The sequence below is a fragment of the Polypterus senegalus genome, chromosome 10 (assembly GCF_016835505.1).
Source record: "Polypterus senegalus isolate Bchr_013 chromosome 10, ASM1683550v1, whole genome shotgun sequence".
Taxonomy (NCBI): domain Eukaryota; kingdom Metazoa; phylum Chordata; class Cladistia; order Polypteriformes; family Polypteridae; genus Polypterus; species Polypterus senegalus.
Window position 1 is genome coordinate 73,434,956 of NC_053163.1, and position 20,334 is coordinate 73,455,289.

The 20,334-nt window shown below is 35.6% G+C and overlaps 1 protein-coding gene across 1 annotated transcript in view; it reads left to right on the plus strand.

The window, feature by feature from the left end:
- Window positions 1-15,392, plus strand: part of LOC120537207 (integral membrane protein 2A-like) — a 41,110-nt gene extending 25,718 nt beyond the window's left edge. Inside the window, exons 2-6 of the mRNA XM_039765968.1 lie at window positions 1,753-1,887; window positions 2,060-2,257; window positions 2,662-2,772; window positions 7,690-7,834; window positions 12,726-15,392. Coding sequence (XP_039621902.1) covers window positions 1,753-1,887; window positions 2,060-2,257; window positions 2,662-2,772; window positions 7,690-7,834; window positions 12,726-12,814 — 678 coding nt within the window. The 3' untranslated portion in view covers window positions 12,815-15,392. The remainder of the gene's footprint in view (window positions 1-1,752; window positions 1,888-2,059; window positions 2,258-2,661; window positions 2,773-7,689; window positions 7,835-12,725) is intronic.
- Window positions 15,393-20,334: the final 4,942 nt, after the last annotated feature.

The following is a 20,334-nucleotide window of genomic DNA, read 5'->3' on the forward strand; positions in this document are numbered from 1 at the left end:
CCACAGTTACTAGCACCCCTGGAAGTTCTAATGAACAAAGTGAAACTGAAGCATTTTTCCATTTATATCTGAATTTTTAAGTTGATCAGAGTGTGCTGAAACTTGCAAACAGTAATCCACAACTTCCTGTGAGGAAGATAAACATGAGGATAAATATGAGGTAGCACACAGGCCAAATTCCCTTATTAAATCATCAACATGGGAAAGATAAGAGAATACAATTTAAATGAGAGAAAAGTGTGACCTTCACAAGCCAGGCAATGGCTAAAAAATGCTACCCAGAACATGGCCATATCTACAGTTAAGGCAATAATTAAAAAGTTCAAATCAACTACTGGAACTGTTACTTTGCCTGGAAAAGGACACAAGAATATTTTGCCTCAGTAACATCATGGTGTCACCAAAACAAACATCAGACACTACCTCCATGCTAACGGGTTATTTGGAAGGCATGCCATAGTAACATCATACCTGTCATTTAATCACAAACTTGCCTCAATTTGCTAAACTTTGATTGGAACCATGCTATATGGTCAGACAAAACGAAACTTGAGTTTTTGGGCAAGAAACCCTCCTGTGGAACCTTCTAGGATCCTTGATGATCTGGACAAATTCTGGAGAGAGGAATGGTCTTGGATTCCCTGATCTTTATTCTTCAAGTTAGTCAGATGTTACAGGAGAAGATACAGTGCTGTTTTATTGGCAATGGGAGGTTGTACAAGGCGTTAAATTCAGGGGCCCCAATAATCGTGGCATTTGTGGTTTTCTTCAGAATAATTAATTCTTGATGAGGAATTATTATTCCTCAGAATATGTTTACTTCAGTTAAAGGTTCAATTTCTTTCATTTTATTCAGTGTGAGATTAAGGTAATTCAACAAAAGGTGTTTTTTTTATGATCTTTTTTTACTCCTTTTTACCAGGGTGCCAATAGTTTTGAAGGGGAGTGTACATTCTCAAACTTGCAATGCAGTTGGAGTTCCATATTTTGGAACTTGTGGTGTTGGTGTAAGGCAGAAAGCATTTAGTTAAATATTTTTATTTCAACTTATGTTACTCCTTAGAGGTAGTACAGTATTAACAATTATTTTAAATACTTGGCTTTCTTTAAAAAAATATTAAACAAATTTTTAGAAGTTGGAGGTGAATCAGTAAATTTAAATTATAACCAGCACTTTTGTAAAATGATCTAGATAAATAATGGCCGTTATAATCGGAATGCCCATTTCTAGGTAAGAATTGTTAAATTACCATCTAGATCATATCTACCATCTGAATTCATTTAAGGCCATCTGCCTTTAAGAGTAATATTGTTTTAAGTAAGCTAACTGAACAGTATCTTTTAATGCTTTGTTTATGTGCATACACACACCCTTATAATTTTTTTTTTTTGTTTTTTTTTAACACAATCCATCTGATTAGTCTGGATTTCATTTTTGTTTAGGTTGTCATTACACAGCATTCTTAATCTTTAATTCAATAGTTTTTTTGTTTTTTGATAATAGAATTAAATTGTTAAAATGTAAGCATGCTCTTCAATGAAGTAAGGTAATGACAAATAAGGTATCAAAAAGATACTTTTCCCACAAATATATCGCATATTATTGTAATAAAGTTAGAATGGTCGCACTTTTGCAAGTTCAATACCTTAAAGAAACAATGGTAGAAACTGTAATCTTCACAACAAAATAAAATTTGCCTAAGGAAAAATATCATGACAGTAATTTGTTTTTCTACGTCAATTTATTTTCAGGATCCTGAAACTGCAGCTGTTTACACCAATGAAAACTCCACTGGAAGATGCTTGTTGACTCTTTTGGGCCTTGCATTTATTCTGACTGGGCTCATTGTTGGTGGTGCCTGTGTATATCGATATTTTATTCCTAAAGTAAGTAAAGCCTTGTGTTTAGTGTTCAGAAAAAGAAGGCCTTATGCACTTAAGTTTAGTAATTTGAAATACTTTGATTTTTTTCATTTCTTTGTATTGAGTTAACAACGAATTCATCAAATAATGAAATTGTTTTCCTGACATTTATTATATTGTATTTAATTTGTTCTAGCATAAAGTTTATCATGGAGGAATGCACTATGCTGAACAGGGCAACATTAAACCACTGAATCTGGAAACAAGAGAGCCCTATTATTTGCCCGTGATTGATGAAGAGATGGAAATCAGAGACAATGTTGCAATTATCAAAGTTCCTGTACCCCGTTTTGCTGATACTGACCCAGCGGCCATTCTGCATGATTTTGGCAGGGTATTGTATAACTAATATTTTCTTCCAGTGTATTTAAAAAAAAAAAGCCTCTGCTTAGAAATCTATTAGTTTAAGCAGTTTTTTGCTAATTTTCGAGGACCTTATGAATGATTTGTTTTCTTACACAAATTAAAAGAGAGTTAAGTGCCCCTTAAATAGCTGGTCTCAACTTCTTAATAATACAAATAAAAGCATCATAGTTTGGTTTTCTGCTCCCTTCTCTTTGAACAGTTGTTTCATAAAAAAAAAACTGGAAAATTAAATTCAAGGAACTATTTATTTATTTTTGTGCCATGCTTTCCTAAGATGCATTGTTGGCTGGACTATTGTAAACACAATTATTATTAATATTATTGTACTTTTTCAAACTATGTAATTTGGTCTTTATTTCGTTTATTTTTCAGAAACTGACTGCCTATCTGGATTTAAAGCTGAGTAATTGCTATGTTATCCCACTGAATACTTCTGTGGTTATGCCTCCTCGGGATTTACTGGATCTCTTTATTGAATTAATGGTTTGTATATCTTTGTTATTAATATGTACGTATCTGCATTTTTATTGAAAATTAGAATATCAATAATTCCATCCTCAGCTTTGTTTTTACATCCTGTACTTTATAAGATAAATTCCCTGGAATTAGTAATTTGTTTATATATATATATATATATACATATATATACTGACAACAGCAGTTGTCAAATCAATAATCATTTCTTTATCTTGCGCTGACAAAATTAGACATTTCTTATGTTTTCAGGTAAGATTACCCTGCCACTTTGTCCTATCCTGCACATTCGAATGCCACATTTCTACCTTTTTTAGTTCTTGTAATATCAAGCACAGTACTTTTACTAGATTCATATTTGACTGAAATCCCAGAGTTGAATTTGCTTTTTTTCTGTCAGGTTGTGTGTAGGGTGACTTTTTGATGTGTGTTTGCTTGTCATGTACAGTCATTGTGAGCTATTTTAGGTATAGTGTTCCTAAGTATTAGAGATGGCTACTCTCATTTGTCTAAATATCTAGAGTCAGTCATTTAATATCAGTATTAAAGTATCTGTTTTTGAGAGGAATTAGCAAAAATTCTATATACAGTATTCCATTATTTATTTATTAAGCCCGTTACAATAACGGGCGCTAGAACAGTATTGCATAAACATTATTAGGAACAGTTTATATTAAATGGCAAGGGACCTTGACCTCATTCTGTTTGTTGTCTTAATTTTTTTGTTAAAAATATTTTTGCAAGAAGCCTAAAGTAAAATTAATATTAAAAATAAAATAGAGTATTGTCATATATCTATCTATCTATCTATCTATCTATCTATCTATCTATCTATCTATCTATCTATCTATCTATCTATCTATCTATCTATCTATCTATCTATCTATCTATCTATCTATCTATCTATCTATCTATCTATCTATCTATCTATCTATCTATCTATCTATCTATCTATCTATCTATCTATCTATCTATCTATCTATCAGCAGGACTCTGCCACTTGCTTCTGGGTCTCTGTCTTTAAAAACCGAGTTTCCGGTTACAGCGCGTGACCATATCAAACTGTTTTACACGCTACATACAGCAATTCGCATCCACGACAAACATGCGTCTTCTTAGATGCTCCTGCACTTTGTACACACCCCCCTCCCACCTTGCTACTACTATGATCGGGTGTCTTTGTGGATTATATATAGAAAGGCAGCCAAAACCGCAAAGAGCAATGAAAAGTCTACGTGAGTCACAGGTGCATCTGGACTGTGCAAAGACAATGAGCGGGCAGTGCATACTGGACGAGAAATCAGCAGACTAGCATGATGGATGGAGTGGGGTGGATGTCCTTCTCCTCTCTTCCCGTTCTACCCTCCGCGCCTGAGCGCCGCACGGACGATTGTGTGTTGGTTTGTTCCGTGCATTGTTACAATGTTGATTTTCTTGCTGATTTATTACATTACCAATTTTTCAAATGTTAATTTTCTCCCTGTGCTTAAAAATCATTTAAAAACGGCCTGATTATGCGGCGTATGGTACGCTGCGGGTTGGCTAGTAATTAATATTGCCATAGTGTAAAACTTTATAACCATCTGTAATACACAATATCTGAAGAAGATATTTAGGAAAATGTTTTTATTTTTTTACCTCAGGAAGTTTTTCAATAAAATTTCATTATAGACAACATTTTTTGTAAACACTCTTGTTCAGGACCATCTACAACGTTGACAGCAACATCTGTAAAATTTCTAACTCTTGATAATGCAACATATAACTGACCGTGGCTGAATAATGGTTCTGGCAAGTAAATGGCAACTTTTTCTAAAATTTGCCCTTGAGCTTTATTAATTGTTATGGCAAATGCTAATGTAACTGGAAATTGTCGCCTTCTTATGGTAAAGGGTAAATTAGTAGAGGATAGAGCCAAATCAATACGGGGAATATTCTGACGCTCATTTTCTTTTTTACAATCGATCTATTTGCTTGTATTTTTCTTTGTCTTTCAGCCTTTCTTTTGTTGATGTTTATTTGCTGAACTGACCGTTCTTCCAGGAGATGTAGCTTATATACGATTTGAGTGTCTGTGTCTTTTGTCCTACTTGACATGTCCTTTTTTTGAGTGGCATGTTGTTAGCAGATAGTTAGTAAACATGCACGGGGCAGTATGCGTGGCGCCTCCCCAGCAATGGATTTTATGTGCGCGGCCGCGACTACCCAATCAGCACTTTCCCCTACAATGCTGTCCTTTATTTGCTTATCATGCGCGGCCGCGGCTACGCCATTCACTGTGTGCTCAGCTTCCAGTGTGTGTGCGTCCACGATGCTGGTTGTGCGTGTCGCACCGAGCCTCGCGCATGCACACTTCACCAAAAGACACGCACACAGGGGTTTTATTAAAGAGGATGGGCAAAAAAGTTTGGTTGATTTATACTATTCTCTAAGATTGATTTTATAAAGAAGTGGTGTTGTACCAGAGAGTCTTGGGGATGGGAACGCAATGTGAAGCCTATATAGAATTGCAGCAAACTTGATTATATATTGATAACCCATGTGGCACTATTACCATCTGCTAAGTTTGATGTTGTTGACCTGGGATTTGTTTGACTTTGTATGTTTAGAAAATATTTTTGTTGCAGGTACAGTTAATTTTGTTTAAATTAAGGAAGATTTCTTTAAACTTTATAATGCCTATAGTTTCTTATGGACTGGGAGTGTTTAAGGTTTTCCAGTAGTGCAGTAGATTTGTTGCATATGGACAATTTGAATTCATAAAATATTTCCTGGTTATTATGCCATTTTATTAAAACAAAAACAATCTGTGTTTTTTGTTTTGGAAACATTTCAACTTGTTGTTAAATTGTATTGTTGTAAATTACCAATGGTATGCATGCAGGGTACTCTGCTAATCATTCGACTTCAAGTTGTTCTTTTTGAGTTGATGTGAGCATACTGTGAGAACAGTTCTCAGTTTTTGTTCAGTAATCAGTGTTTTTTAAGATTGGGAAAGACACAAGTGCTGTATAACAAGAGGTTAAAATATAAATTCTTGGGTTTCGTTTGAGGAAAAGGGTGTGAATGACAATTCCTTGGGACTTGGCATCAGAAATTAAGCAAAATGCTTGTTTCTGCATTATGTGCAACTTCATTGCATCCACGTCATTGGTCTTTTGGAGAATTGCTTTTGATTGGCTACTTGGACAACATAACAATTATTTAAAGATAATCAATGTATTTTGTAAAAAATAAAAGGCAAAAAAAACATGTTCAGTATGTATGGAATAGATTCAAATACAATTTGACTGCAAAAAATTTAATTTCTTGACCTGGTTTTAATTTTGTATTTCATAATACTACTGAAATTAATTAAATGTCAACATTACCTCACAACTCTAACGGGGAGCTCCTTCTTCATAGGGTGTTAAGGAGAAATGTCCCAGTGGGAAGTGTATTTCCCATCTGTCTAATAGCACGTAAATACAGCTTTTGCAGCTGTAGTGCAGTACCAGTGGAGAAAAGATGCTGTTAATGAGATGTCTTCAGACAAATGCAAAGGGCAGCTGTTTGTGCTGTCCAGTAGATATGAACATTTCCAGGAATGACAGCCTCCGCGTTTGCCACTGCCTCTATGCCAGACAGTTTATGCAACAAAAAAATCTTTAAATCCACATTTATTGTGAAACATGACCTGTCTTTCACCATACCTCAGCCACTCAATGACATGTTTAAAAAGCTGCCAAAGACTGAAAAGCACGTTCAATATTTACTGTTTAAATCAACTACAGAATTTTTTTTGTATACAGTAATCCTAAGTGAGGCAGTAGCAAACAGGATGCTTAATTTGTTTAAGAGCATAAATGCTACTTAATTTATTTATTTTCTACCTCTCAGTAAATCTGTCCTGCAGTTCTTTCCTCCATTTATTTTGCTGTGAAGAGTTAAGGAAGAACTATAAAATTGTTCATTGTTTACAAACTTGATTAACATTTTTTTATTTCATGTATAGTTAAAATGTTTATTTCCTGTAGTAAAATTAAGAACTTGAAATGCATTAATTTGATGTGTTCATTAAAATGTATTTTACTCATGAAATGTGTGACAGAAAGAAGCACTCCATATGTCTTTGTCATTTACTGTATTTATAGTATAATATCAAAATTTTGGTTGTTAACATTTTTTGTTAAACCTTCTGCTAGAAAGACTGTCATGTTTTGTAAATTACAAGTTCTGATTCTAGTAGAAATTGTAGATAACTTTATTTGGTCCTTGAGCCATTTGGAATTTGATGTTCATATAGGTTGTCTCCTCTTTAGTAAAATTTGGCAACAATATAGTAATAAAGGCATTGAAAATAGAATGCTAACTGAAAATGGGCATTCCATCAGAAGTAACTCATGTAAGAGGAAGATTAGGTTATTTTCAAGGCTCAAACAGCAATGTAAAGATACTGGAGATTTCAGATTAAATCTGTGTTAAGTCCAAAACAGAAAGTGTGGCCTTAAGAGGCTAATTGTGTTTGGTAGCACCTCATGCAAATGGAATTTATTCCTTAGCTGGTTTGTAAATAGGTGAGTTGTGTTCAATTTTAAATTGTTTTAATTGTAGCTTCTAAAGTGTCCATGGCAATATTTAACATTAGGGCTTTGTAAAGATTGGCATATACCTATGTGTAATATGTTTTGCAGGGTGATTTATTTTTTTTTTTGTTATAATCCCTTACTCTGACCTTTGCTAAATTAACTTATTTTATTTGTTATATTTTATTTCAAGATACCAGTTGCTGAGTGTGGTTACTATTATTTCGCATCAGATGTAAAGTAACATTTCTCAACAAAGTAGTATGTAGACATCATTAATATATAAAACTAAATGTCAAGTGGAATAGATTTGTGCTCTGCAACAATTGCTGACTTTTTGTTTCTCTCAAATTCTTCCCAGACTGCATCCTATAACACCTATTTGATTCATGAGGATCTGGTGGTAACTGAAAGAATTGATGATATCACAGAGCTGGGCTTCTATATTTATGAGCTCTGTGAAGGTAAAGACACATACAAAATGCAACGCAGAAGTGAGATTATAGGTAAGCGTTATTTTTTTCTCTGTTGTTTTCCTCTCCCCTGTATGCTTAATAGTCGTATATTGACTTAATTTTGTTTCTGCATTAATGTTTATGGTTGCAAAACCCCAAACTTATTTTACAGATTGTATTTATATAAATAGATGAAAACTGTAATCTCTATTAGGACTGGATACTGGCTCTACTATTACAGTTCGATTCCAATTCACGCCCTGATTCAATTCAATATTGGTTTTATCTTGACTGAATTAGTGTGCACTGTTATATTTGATGTGCTTTTTTTTAAGAAATCCCTTAACCCATGGAAAGCTAACCTAAATATGACAAATTTCAGTGACTCTTTATTTGAAGAGTGTCTACATGGTTACATTTAAGAAGAAATACTTTCAATGAATAGTTGACATCAGTATTTGGCTGATGTGGATCAAAATACTATTGATATTTAAAAAAGAAAAAATCTTTAACAGCACAATACTCCTTCATAATTCACCATCATTTAACTAACATATGTATCGCCACATCCGAGCCCATAAATTCAGTTGTGCTTGAAAGTTTGTGAACCCTTTAGAATTTTCTGTATTTCTGCATAAATATGACCTTAAACATCATCAGATTTTCATTCAAGTCCTAAAAGTAGATAAAAAGAAACCAGATTCTTTAATAAATGTTATTCAATAACCTATTCGTGTGTCATGAATCTCCTGGTATACAATCTTCAACCAAACTGTTTCCCAAATGTATTTGCTTATAGGACATTTTAAATAATCTTGAATTAGTCAAAATTAAAGGTCCAGTGGGAACACTTGTCTTTTTTGCAATTCTGCAAGCTACACAAATCCACAGTTGCTCACATGTAGCATTCACATTAATCTGGCTCAAAAATATGTCCTTGCAATTCCTCCTCAGACAAAGTGAGGATCTAGTTTTGTTGCTTGTTTACAGCGGTGTTGGATAAATGGAACATTAAAGAAGAACCACCAGACATCTTGACTGACAGCTCCACAAATATGATCTGTGCAGTACAGCTTATGGAGATGCTTCACGCTGGCTGTTTTTTGCACACTCTAATGCAGGCTGCCTTGAAAATTCCAGCAATTGCCCACTTGTTTGTCTAAGGGGGTGCACTGCAAACTTTTTCCACACTGTTGATATTGTTAGCCACCTGCTTAAAGTGAAGCAACGTTGATTGGTCTTGTCATTGATGCAGTCACACGATGGAAATAGACCATTGGAAATTCTTACTAGGTGCCTAGGTGCAACAACTTCACTTATTGGCTTTCTATTCATTATAGCATACTGCAGTTGGTTTGGACAGCAAATTCAAAGATAAGTAAAATCTACATATAGTAATTGAGCAGGGTAGAGATCTTGAGACTTTAAGATCAATATTTAATCATTTAATTGAAAAAGATCAACATTTTTACCCAGGACTAATCTCTATAAAGAGTCAAATTAAAATTTTGGGGCACAGAGATGTTTGGCAGTATAACTTTCAACTCTTCAGCATATATACCTGTATGTGTTTTTTTTTGTTTGTTTTTTTTTTTTTAAGGAGGGGTGTCCATCATTCAGTTTATATGTGAAGCCCACCACATCCTATATTTTGTCTATAAGACAAAGCAAATAATAACAGTTCAAATTTTTAAAAATAAATAAATAATAAACTGTTGCAAGTTTTTCACATTTAATGGGATTTTTAGTTTGCTAAAATTCAAAACTCCACTTTTTTACATTGTGTTAGCGAGTTGATCAAAACTGCTGAATTCTGTTAATGATACATTTCATTATTTGTTTGTATGAATGTTCATTTATTAGGATTAATTAGAAATGACAAGGGGTAATTTGAATAAATTTGCAGTTCAGAGATTCATAAGGGTAAAGAGAGAGTCATTAAGCCGTCCTAGGAATCTCCTTTGTACTGCATGAAATGCATCTTATTCTCTCATCCAATTAAATGGAGTAACTATTAAAAACACCTCTGTATTTTTGTGATGCAAGATAAATTGACATACACTCACCTAAAAGATTATTAGGAACACCTGTTCAATTTCTCATTAATGCTATTATCTAATCAACCAATCACATGGCAGTTGCTTCAATGCATTTAGCGGTGTGGTCCTGGTCAAGACAATCTCCTGAACTCCAAACTGAATGTCAGAATGGGAAAGAAAGGTAATTTAAGCAATTTTGAGTGTGGCATGGTTGTTGGTGCCAGACGGGCCGGTCTGAGTATTTCACAATCTCCTCAGTTACTGGGATTTTCACGCACAACCATTTCTAGGGTTTACAAAGAATGGTGTGAAAAGGGAAAAACATCCAGTATGCGGCAGTCCTGTGGGCGAAAATGCCTTGTTGATGCTAGAGGTCAGAGGAGAATGGGCCGACTGATTCAAGCTAAATCGCCTAAACAGTCCTAAGAATATAGCTGTCAACATACATCTAGTTTCTTCCAGCTAGAACAGCTTTATTTATCTTCCACATCTACATTTAACAAAACGACATAATATGTAGACATAACTCGATATTCAAATATAGAGCCCCTATGGCACAAAGCAGCAGCCCTTGACCTTCATACTCTTGAAGCCTCCAGCACAAGATATTCTGGGGTGAGTTATCAAAGGTTTTTCCCAATCTACAAAGTACATGTAGATTGGATTGGTAGATTCCCATTACTTCTCAAATATCTGTCGAAGGACAAAGTTTTGTCTATACCATTTGATGACAAGTCTGGAATTCATATTGCTCCTTTTAGTTCTTAGGTCCACATGTTGTCAGAATCCATCTAACCCAGAATAGTTTTTTTCAGGAGGGGTAGAGTGTGATCCTTTAACACCTGGGAAATACCCTCTTGTTACACTATTTAAAAATGGGAGTTGCCATTTTAATTTGCCAGTCCTTAGGCAAAGTTCTTGACTTCCTTCCATTTAGGTCTGAAAAGACTTTAGTCAGAATACCCACACAATGTTTAGTCCTTTCAGCATTTCTGGTTGGATCTCATCCATCCTTGCTGGTACGAAGCTTTTTAATCTCTGCAGCATCCATGGTCACAAAGGTAGAACCAAACATGTTCATTTGCTCTGGCAGCGTCAGCTCCAACAGGTTTTGGGGTTCCTCAGAGTTCTTGTTTGCGGTTCTCAAGAAGAACTCAGTTGAGGTATCTTGCCTGAAGAAGGGCCCTGAGTTGCCTCGAAAGCATGTGTATTGTAATCTTTTTAGTTAGTCAATAAAGGGTATCATTTTGCTTGACTTCTCACTACATTCATAATGGCTAACATGGTACTCCACCCTAGTCCCACCCTTACTGAAACCAGCCTGGTTGAAATCCCACCTCCACGTTGTATAATGGTTTTCCAGAAACTCTTCAAGCTCATCCAAAAATATAGAATGTAGTAGTGAAGAGTGAGGAAAGTCCTCAGAAGTAGCTTTTGATTTACTAATAAGTTTATAGTCTTATTCATAGCTATGGATACAATCTTTAAATAGTGACTGAATGACTGGGGATCTTTTGCAAGCTTGCCAAACTAATCTGTGTCCATGTGCTCTCAGAGTGATATTTTTCATTTTACACAATTGGGTAAGGTGAAGGGTCAGCGTTATGTCACATATTGGAGAAAGCTGGTGGTGTTGTTTTCTGCACATTGTCAGATTTGGAGCTCCAACTTCATAGGGCATTAACGTGGGATTTCTGACTTGGAAACTCATATTTCCTGTCTCTCAGATAATAACCCAGCATCATTTTCTGATTCTCTAATTAGGATCCCCATGGTAACTTGCTCGAGCTATCCAAGTCACAACGACACTGGAAGCTGACTGATGGGTAGACCCTAAGCATCCTAGTGGGATTATCTGATCACTAATATGAAACATCTGAGAATATCATTCCACAGGTGAAGTTGTAAAAGGGCCTGAAGATAGTGTGGCCTGGTCTCTTCAGCTCCTCATGTTGCTTTTACGACCATCATCAGGATAATTGAAGTGGAGTAAACTGTTTTGGTTTAGGCATATTGTACAGTTGCTGTTTTAATCAGTATTTCACAAACACAAATGTGAATTGTCTGCTGATCTAGTCCCAGTCTTACTTGGAAATAGTTTAGTTAAGTGATACAAAAGCAAAGGTCATCATATTCTGGTTTTACGTTAACTATTTTTTAAGAAATTGTTTCAATAAATTGAGAGGCAGCTAAACAAAACAAAATTATTGCAATAAACTGAGGAAGGGTGTACCTATCACTTATACTTGCGGATAAGTCGGGGCTTGATTTTTACAGCGAAATATCTGGTATTTTATAATGTCGGTTGTATAAGTCGAATGCAGAAAACTGAGAGAGTAACCAAGGAGCACACTGCCTTTTTTTCCCCTATGTATTGTGCCTTTGTGACCACACTGTAATACCAAAACTATTCTGAAGCAAAGTTTGCGCTGATTTGTGTTTTTTGTACCTTTTTTGTGTTTCACACCCTCATACACCTTTATCTACGGTGGAGCATTCGATCAGAAGAATATATGAAGCTGGTTTTAAATTAAACATCGTTGAAGTAGCGAAAGAAATTGGTAACTGCGCTGTTGCAACAAAATTCGATGTGTCTGAGAAACTGATGCGAGATTGGAGGAGGCAAGAAGATGTAAAAAAAAAAAAAATCACATTTTTGAACGGGCGTATAAGTTGGGGTCTGATTTTTATGATCTTATTTCAAGATATACACTTAAACAATTATTTTATAAAATCACATTTAGACAAACAGATTTATGAATAAGTGGGACATTTTTGTAATTGTTTTGCAGTTCCATGAATTAGATTTGCAATTGTGATCTTCAGTAGTCTTTAGTGTAGTCTTTTATTTTGAGTTGTATTAATTGTTTCAGTAAATAAAATGCAACCTTGTTTTTCAACAGGCCTTCAGAAGCGATCTGCTCCAAACTGCTTAAAGATCAGACACTTTGAAAATATCTTTGTGACAGAAACGAATATCTGCATGGCTTAAACTGAAAAAGGATGAAGTAACACATTCTTAATTTGTTCTCGAGAAGGGAAAGTGATATTTGATGTGGTAAATAAAATGTTAGCTATGTTTAGCTGTTAAAATCAGAGCTTTTTATTTTTAATTGTGCATTCAAGTACCAGCAGAAATTCACTCTTTAAGCTTCTGTGTTCACTAATACAGTCAGTAGAAAATATATCTATATTATGTATTAATGTGGTTATATCATCACCTCAGAGTTAAACATTGGTCAACCAGTCCATCTAATCTGTAACCACTTTAGTTCTCATGCTTAGACAAAACTTTTTACTGTTAAACAGTAATATTTGTGTTGTAATCTAATGTGTTTCTTAGTACTGTTTTAATGTGTGTATCACAGCTCTAATGCGTTCCTGGACCGTAGCAGCTTAAAGTGATATATAACTGTTGGTGAAGGAGCCTTTTATATTTTGTTTTTGGTTTGTTTAGTTTCGGGTTAGCATTGTGAAGGTTTCTGTTTTATATTTTATCCAGACACTTGCTTTAAACTAGAATATTTCTGTGTATTAGTATGTTAAATCTGGAAGATGGTATTATCATCTTTTTTCCTAAGCATGTTGAATGTCAATGTGCCTTGTCAGGTTAACAGTCCTTTCTCCCTTCAATTTATCTGTGATGATAAAAAAAATTAATCTTAACGTTGATATTTGTTTATAATAAAATGCATTTTTGAGTATATTTTCCAATGCAGTTTTCATCCACTTTGTTTCTAAGAATGCAAAATTGTTGGAGCAACGGTATGCTATACAGATTGTTTTAGTACCCGGGACAAAAGAAAAAGAATGCACATGTTTCCATGCACTTTGTAATCAAAATATTCATTCTTAATGTCATTAAGTAGGACAAACCAAAACAAGTAACTGGAATTAGTTATAATCTGTATAATTAAGATTTAACACATTGTTAGGGACCTCATTAGCAAATTCTGAAAAGTACACATCACTTTTGAAGTTTATCGTGTACAGTATATGTGATCTATTCCTCACAGTTCTAACAAAAGTAACATTCACTTGAGTAGTAACAATGAGGTTATCTTTTTTTGTTACAATTACTAAACTACTGATTGTGAAGTAGACTTCATTAGAATGGTTGCATTAATGTAGGTAAGAATAATTGGGTTGAAGCAGTAAGTCAGCATCAGTCTGGCATTCTGTTTAACTTTTTATAGTCGGTTAGATGCGGTTTTCAAGGGGATCCAATGAATGGTTTATTGTTTATTCAGAATGTTGTGCTGATTTTGGATGAAAAAGATATTTTCACTTAATCTGTTAAAATATCTGTTCTGGGCATTAAATCAGAGACTGCCTGTGCTGAATGTGGAGCTGTCAGTTCAGATGTTCTGATTCAGACTCCCTGCATGGCGCTTCAATGAATTTACCTAAATTACTTGGGGTTGGGATCAGAATTATTTTTACAAAGTTTTAGCTAGAAGCCAGGGATTACTGCTAAAGTATTTTTGTACCTGTCAATTCTGTTTAAAAGTATTCTGAGACTTGTGCTTACTAGGGTATATTGTAATTTTATATACTCTAATATAAAAAATTATTTTTGAGTTTGTAGATATAATAAATGGTTTTAGCTCCTTACTCTTGAATCCTCACAAAAAGAACTTGTTTTTAAAACAGTAAAATAAGAGTAATATTTGTTCAATTGTTTATGTAGTTACTTTGCTAAATTTTAATTCTTAATGACTGTATAAGCATTAAACATATTTTGGCTATGATTACACCAAAAATTTTTAAACTGATAGGTGGAAGTATGTTTTCATCATTGATTCAGCAGCTGTAAAAGAAATGCACATTCACTTTGTTATATTTTAAATAGAATTTTACTTACTGGAGTGTTTTTTTTTTTTGTTTTTTTTTATATATATATAAATGTTATTTTTAGTTTTTGGCATAGTGAGTACTATAGCTTTACAGTGCAGCAGTTGTGGGTGTTCATTATATTTGCTTAAAGGTTAATTATGGCCAAGTGTTAAATGTCAAATGTGGTAAGGCTTCTTGACAATAGATGTAGGCCTTACTTGTTTTAAAGAGCACCTTGGTGTTTTGAATTCTGCATTCAAATATATGTCCTAATTCCTGAACGTTGTGATGTTTAAAGCGGTTATCTAGTGCTGCATCAATACCCACTTCACTTAAAATAAGATTATAATAAAATTCTAAAGCTTTAATAATCTGCTGCATTTTAGAGTTAGCAGCTTTTTTTATCCTAGACATTTGCCAGCATAATTCCATTGTGTAGGTGAAGAACTGGATCAGGGTAGCGTTGTCATGTGCTTTTGGTTATTAGACTCCTCGTTTTAGAGCCAAATGTAATGCGCTAAAAATCATAACCTGTGGTTGAACAAGCTTTGAGAAGATCAATCAATTTGGAGTTGCAGGGTTGAAACTGTGAATGTTTTAATCATATTTGAAAAACTAATCCATAAATGATGTACATCTTTTGAGTAACTGAAAAGAATACTGCTTTGTAAACCACTCGATTAATTAAATTGTATTTCATTTATTTCCAATTAAATGCATTTCTTTAAAGACAATTCATTGTGTTGGTTTATTCTTCATTTTCAATTCACTGTTAAAAATGTCATGTGGAGCCTTAGCTGAAGAGTAATGACTGCTTGCAGAACTTTGTGTGTGTGTGTGTGCATGCAAACACACTACTGTACAAAGTCTTCTACTACATTAGTGTGTTACTAGACAAAGAAAACATCAGGTTTACAAGCATTCATTTTCCACAACATTAAGTATTACAATGAATTTTTTGTATTAACACAAGTAATAGACCACTTTTCATATACAGTCCTTGAAGACTTTGTCTATTTATGGCCCAAGTGCAGGATTACCCAAAGGTGCTGATCCGTGACATGATTACAATACAATACAATACAGTTTATTTTTATATAGCCCAAAATCACACAGGAAGTGCCGCAATGGGCTTTAACAGGCCCTACCTTTTGACAGCCCCCCAGCCTTGACTCTCTGAGAAGACAAGGAAAAACTCCCAATAAAAACCTTGTAGGGGAAAAATGGAAGAAACCTCGGGAAAGGCAGTTCAAAGAGAGACCCCTTTCCAGGTAGGTTGGGCGTGCAGAGGGTGTCAAAAGTAGGGGGTCAATACAATACAATACACAGAACAGAACAATTCCTTAATACAGCATAATAATAAAAATTTTAGAAGTACGGCTTAACAGTAGATGATATGACATAATTAGGTTTTGATATTTTTAGAGTCCTGGAGACCTCATCCATCTAGCTGCCTCCCCATTTGGCCATGCCACGGCTGAAACGCGTTGCTCGATGAAAGGACCCTCTTTCCCATGATTCCTGTGATCCTCCATCAGGGATGACTTTACCATAGGCAGGCAAACAACTTGGCAGGTGGGCCGTGGCACCAATTGCCACATTTGAGTACAGAGAACAGAAACAGAATAGGTGAGGGTTAGTATTCAATTATAACTATCATGTTACTTATGTTTTAGTGCTAATGACTAACAACAGGGATGCAGTCTGTACAGTTAATCAGCAGCTCTAGTCAGGATATGCTAAACTGAAGTAGTGAGTCTTCAGCCGAGATTTAAAGACTGAGACTGAAGGGGCATCTCTTATGGAAGCAGGAAGACCATTCCACAGTTTAGGGGCCCTGTAACTAAAAGCTCGACCTCCCACTGTTATTTTATTAATCCTTGGAATCCTAAGCAGACCGGCATCTTGAGATCTTAATGTGCTCAGGTTTGTAAGTCATGATAAGTTCAGACAAGTAAGCGGACCTTGGCCATTTAATGCTTTATATGTTAAAAGGAGGATTTTGAAATCTGCCCTAAACTTAACTGGGAGCCAGTGTAAAGATTTAAGAACTGGAGTTATGTGTTCATATTTTCTTGTTCTTGTAATAATTCTTGCAGCCGCATTTTGGATTAACTGGAGGCTGTATAGAGAACAGTTTGAACAGCCAGTGAACACCGCATTGCAGTAGTCAATCCTACTAGAGATAAATGCATGAATTAATTTCTCACAATCCTGTTTATTTAGAAAGCGCCTTAATTTCCTAACATTTTTAAGATGGAAAAAAACATGTTTTGGACGACTTTGTAATATGTGCTTTAAATGACATGCTAGAGTCAAAGATAACTCCTAGATTGCTGGCTGATTCAATAAAATTAATTGGGATTCCAACTGAGTTAAATGACGACAAAATATTGCTGTGATCAGCGTCATTCCCTCCAACAATTAACATCTCTGTTTTATCTGTATTTAAAGACAAGTAGTTCTCATTCATCCATTCCTTTAATTCACTAACACAACTAATTAAAGACAACATCGGAGAAACTTCATTTGATTTAAATGAAAGGTATAACTGGGTGTCATCTGCATACGAGTGAAAATTAACATTATGTTTCCTAATGAGAGATCCCAGTGGAAGCATGTAAAGTGAAAACAGTAAAGGTCCCAGTACTGAGCCCTGCGGGACACCATATTGAACTTCTGTGTATAATGATGGAGTACTATCGGCACATTTCTGTTCATATTGGAGTCGATTTGATAAATAACTGAACCAAGCGAGCACGGGGCCTGTAAGCCCAACATCATTTTCTAGCCTGTGCAGTAAAATAGAATGGTCAATGGTGTCAAATGCTGCACTTAAGCTGATTGAATCAAACTGATTCACTGAAACAGAAGCTGGTGCAGAATGAATCCATAATGAATCAAATTGGGTGAAGGACAATCACAACTAAAATGTAGTTCTACCTTCATGTCATCAAGAGGGAACATTGCCGAAATTGAGCAGCAGATTGGAATTTGAAGTCCTGTCTAAGCTCTTGCAAAAAATAAAAATCGCAATGAAATGGGCAAGGTTGAGGAGCAAAAACATATGGTGGTCTTCAACAGAAATGCGTCCAGCAGATGTAAGATGTGTCAAACTGACGTCCATTTTGAATCTGAAGCTATCCAGCACTGCTCATCAGCTCTGAATTTGAAGAAACCAATGGAACTTAAATACACCCCTCTACAGTCCAGGGATGTCTTAACTAAATGTGGACTTCATGGAAGAGTTGCTGTCAAAAAGGCATTCTTCTAAAGTGGAAACTTGGCCAGGAGACTCAGAAAAACACATGGAATGGAGTGCTGATGGATACTCAGCTATGAGGCAGTTTGTCTGTAGAAGAGCTGGAGAGCATCACGTGGGTGAGAGTCTTCAACCGGCAGTGAAGCATGGTGGAGGTTCCTCGCAGGTTTGTTTCTGAATTCCTGCAAGTACAGTTGGTGATGCAGTCAGAACAAATGGAACCTTTTAATGCATAAGTAATAGCAGGTCCTGATCCATTACAAAATACCATCAGGGAGATGTCTGCAGTGAGACAATGACCCTAAAAATGTGGCTGTTATTCCCTGGGTACCCTCCGCTATAGGCCTTTTCCTTTTCCCAGGACATTGATAGTCATAACCAAGATGGACTTGGGTGCATGAGGGCAAAAAGTGCATAGTGCTTTTTATAAAGGAGTTCAGGTCAAAGTGTGTAAGAAAAAAGTCTTCAGTTGGTAATCGCTGAAAAGAGTGCCATTGTGAGGAAATAAAAAATCAACAAATCCCTAAATAAATGAATAAAACCAGTGTCAGACCTGTCTCCTTCCACTTCGTTTTCCCAGTGTGTCATCCCCACTCTCCTTTTTCAAACTGCTAAGGCTTGCTCTGCAGGACTGAGACATGGACAGATGTGCTCCATAATCAACTCCCGTCCCAGCCACTTCAGTTGGTACCTGCAGGGACCCTTTTGGTCCTACTCCTTCATACTTCCACCATCCCTCGGTCTCTAACAGGAGTGGGCAAAGTCATTCCTGGAGGGCCGCAGTGACTGCGGGTTTTTGCTCCAACCCAGTTGCTTAATTAGAAAACAATCCTTGCCAATAATTACATTTCATGTCTTGTTAGTTCTTTAACTCTGTCATGTCAAGTCATTCTCATATCCTAGATTTTTTTTTCCATTCTAAGGATATCATCCAAATACTTTGAGTGTAAAACGGATGGGTAATTCTCAATCCTTCACTTTTTTCTCTTCTCTTTCCTTCCAAATATTTAATTGAACCAAATAGTGCACGATAAATACACACAGGTGTAAAGGGTAACAAGCAAAATGGATAACTGCTGGTTTCTTTTGTCATTTGAATCTTACTGTTAATAAGGAGCAATTAAAAACCGAGAATGCAGATGTTTAAGACTTGAATAAGCAATAAGGGTTCAAAATCTTAATGAGGGCGATAACTAAAATGAAGCAGAAGTGTTTCTAGAGAAATAAGTGATACTTGTTAAGCAATTGGGTTGGAACAAAAACCTGCAGCCACTGCGGCCCTCCAGGAATGACTTTGCCCACCCCTGCTACAGGACGACCCTTGGAATACTCTGGCCACTTCAGCTCCTATGCTCAGCAGGAGAAACCTGTCCCTGAAATGCTGCTGCACTGTGGGGCACCCCAACTGCTTCGCCTCCTTCACCTTGCACTGGTTCCTTCCCAGTTCTGCACCCTTCTTGTCTTTCTTTTGATTTTCTTCCTCGTCTTCTCTTATTCCTTTTTTCCTTTCCCTTTTTTATGTTTTGGGAGTGCAGGTGCACTAAGCGATCCATGGATTATCAATGAGGGACAGCAGAGCCAGCCAGCCTCCTGCACTTACTGTAAATACCTAATTGGCCCATTGAGCCCCACGGCCGCACAAACACACTCATGACCCCTGAGACGCCCTGTTTTTAAAATATCTAGCACACAATCCAGTCCGGCAAACAGCCAAAGTCTACAGAAGGACTCGAGCAGGACGCTTGGAACACGCTAATAGACAATTTCCTTATAAACCTTCACAACATCTGACCTGAGAGAAGTAATGCAGTTTTAAAGGCAAAGGGCGATCGCAATAAATATTGATTTGATTCACTTTTGTACTGTTTACTTCTCTTTATAGATTATGTTTTTGTATATTTAAATGCTTTCTGTTATTTTTAAAAGCTAAACTTTGCAGTTTTTTTCCCCTCACATATACCAAAAAAAAACTTTGTACTGTATAAAATTTATCTTCTCAACTTTTCTGAAGAACTTTTAAACCTCTCAATCATTTTTTGCAGCAGAGTGACCTCTTGTGAGCAAATATGAAGGTTACAGGCATAAATATTCATGTCAAGTCTTTTTACTTTTAAGTGGTTTATGCCACTAGGTGGCACCCTTTCATTTTTTATTTACTTGTGAAACGAATTGATCATCGTTCACAATTTAATGTAACATACTGTATATACAACAGGGGTCCTGGTGGATCGCAATGGCTACAGGTTTTCATTCTAACCCTTTTTCTTAATTAGTGACTTGTTTTTGCTGCTTATTAACTTTTTTGGAATTAATTTTAATTGACTTAAAAGACTGAGACCCCTTAATTGTTTCTTTTTCCTTAATTAACAGCCAAACAATAACAAGATACAAAATGAAGCAAAACATGATCAGCA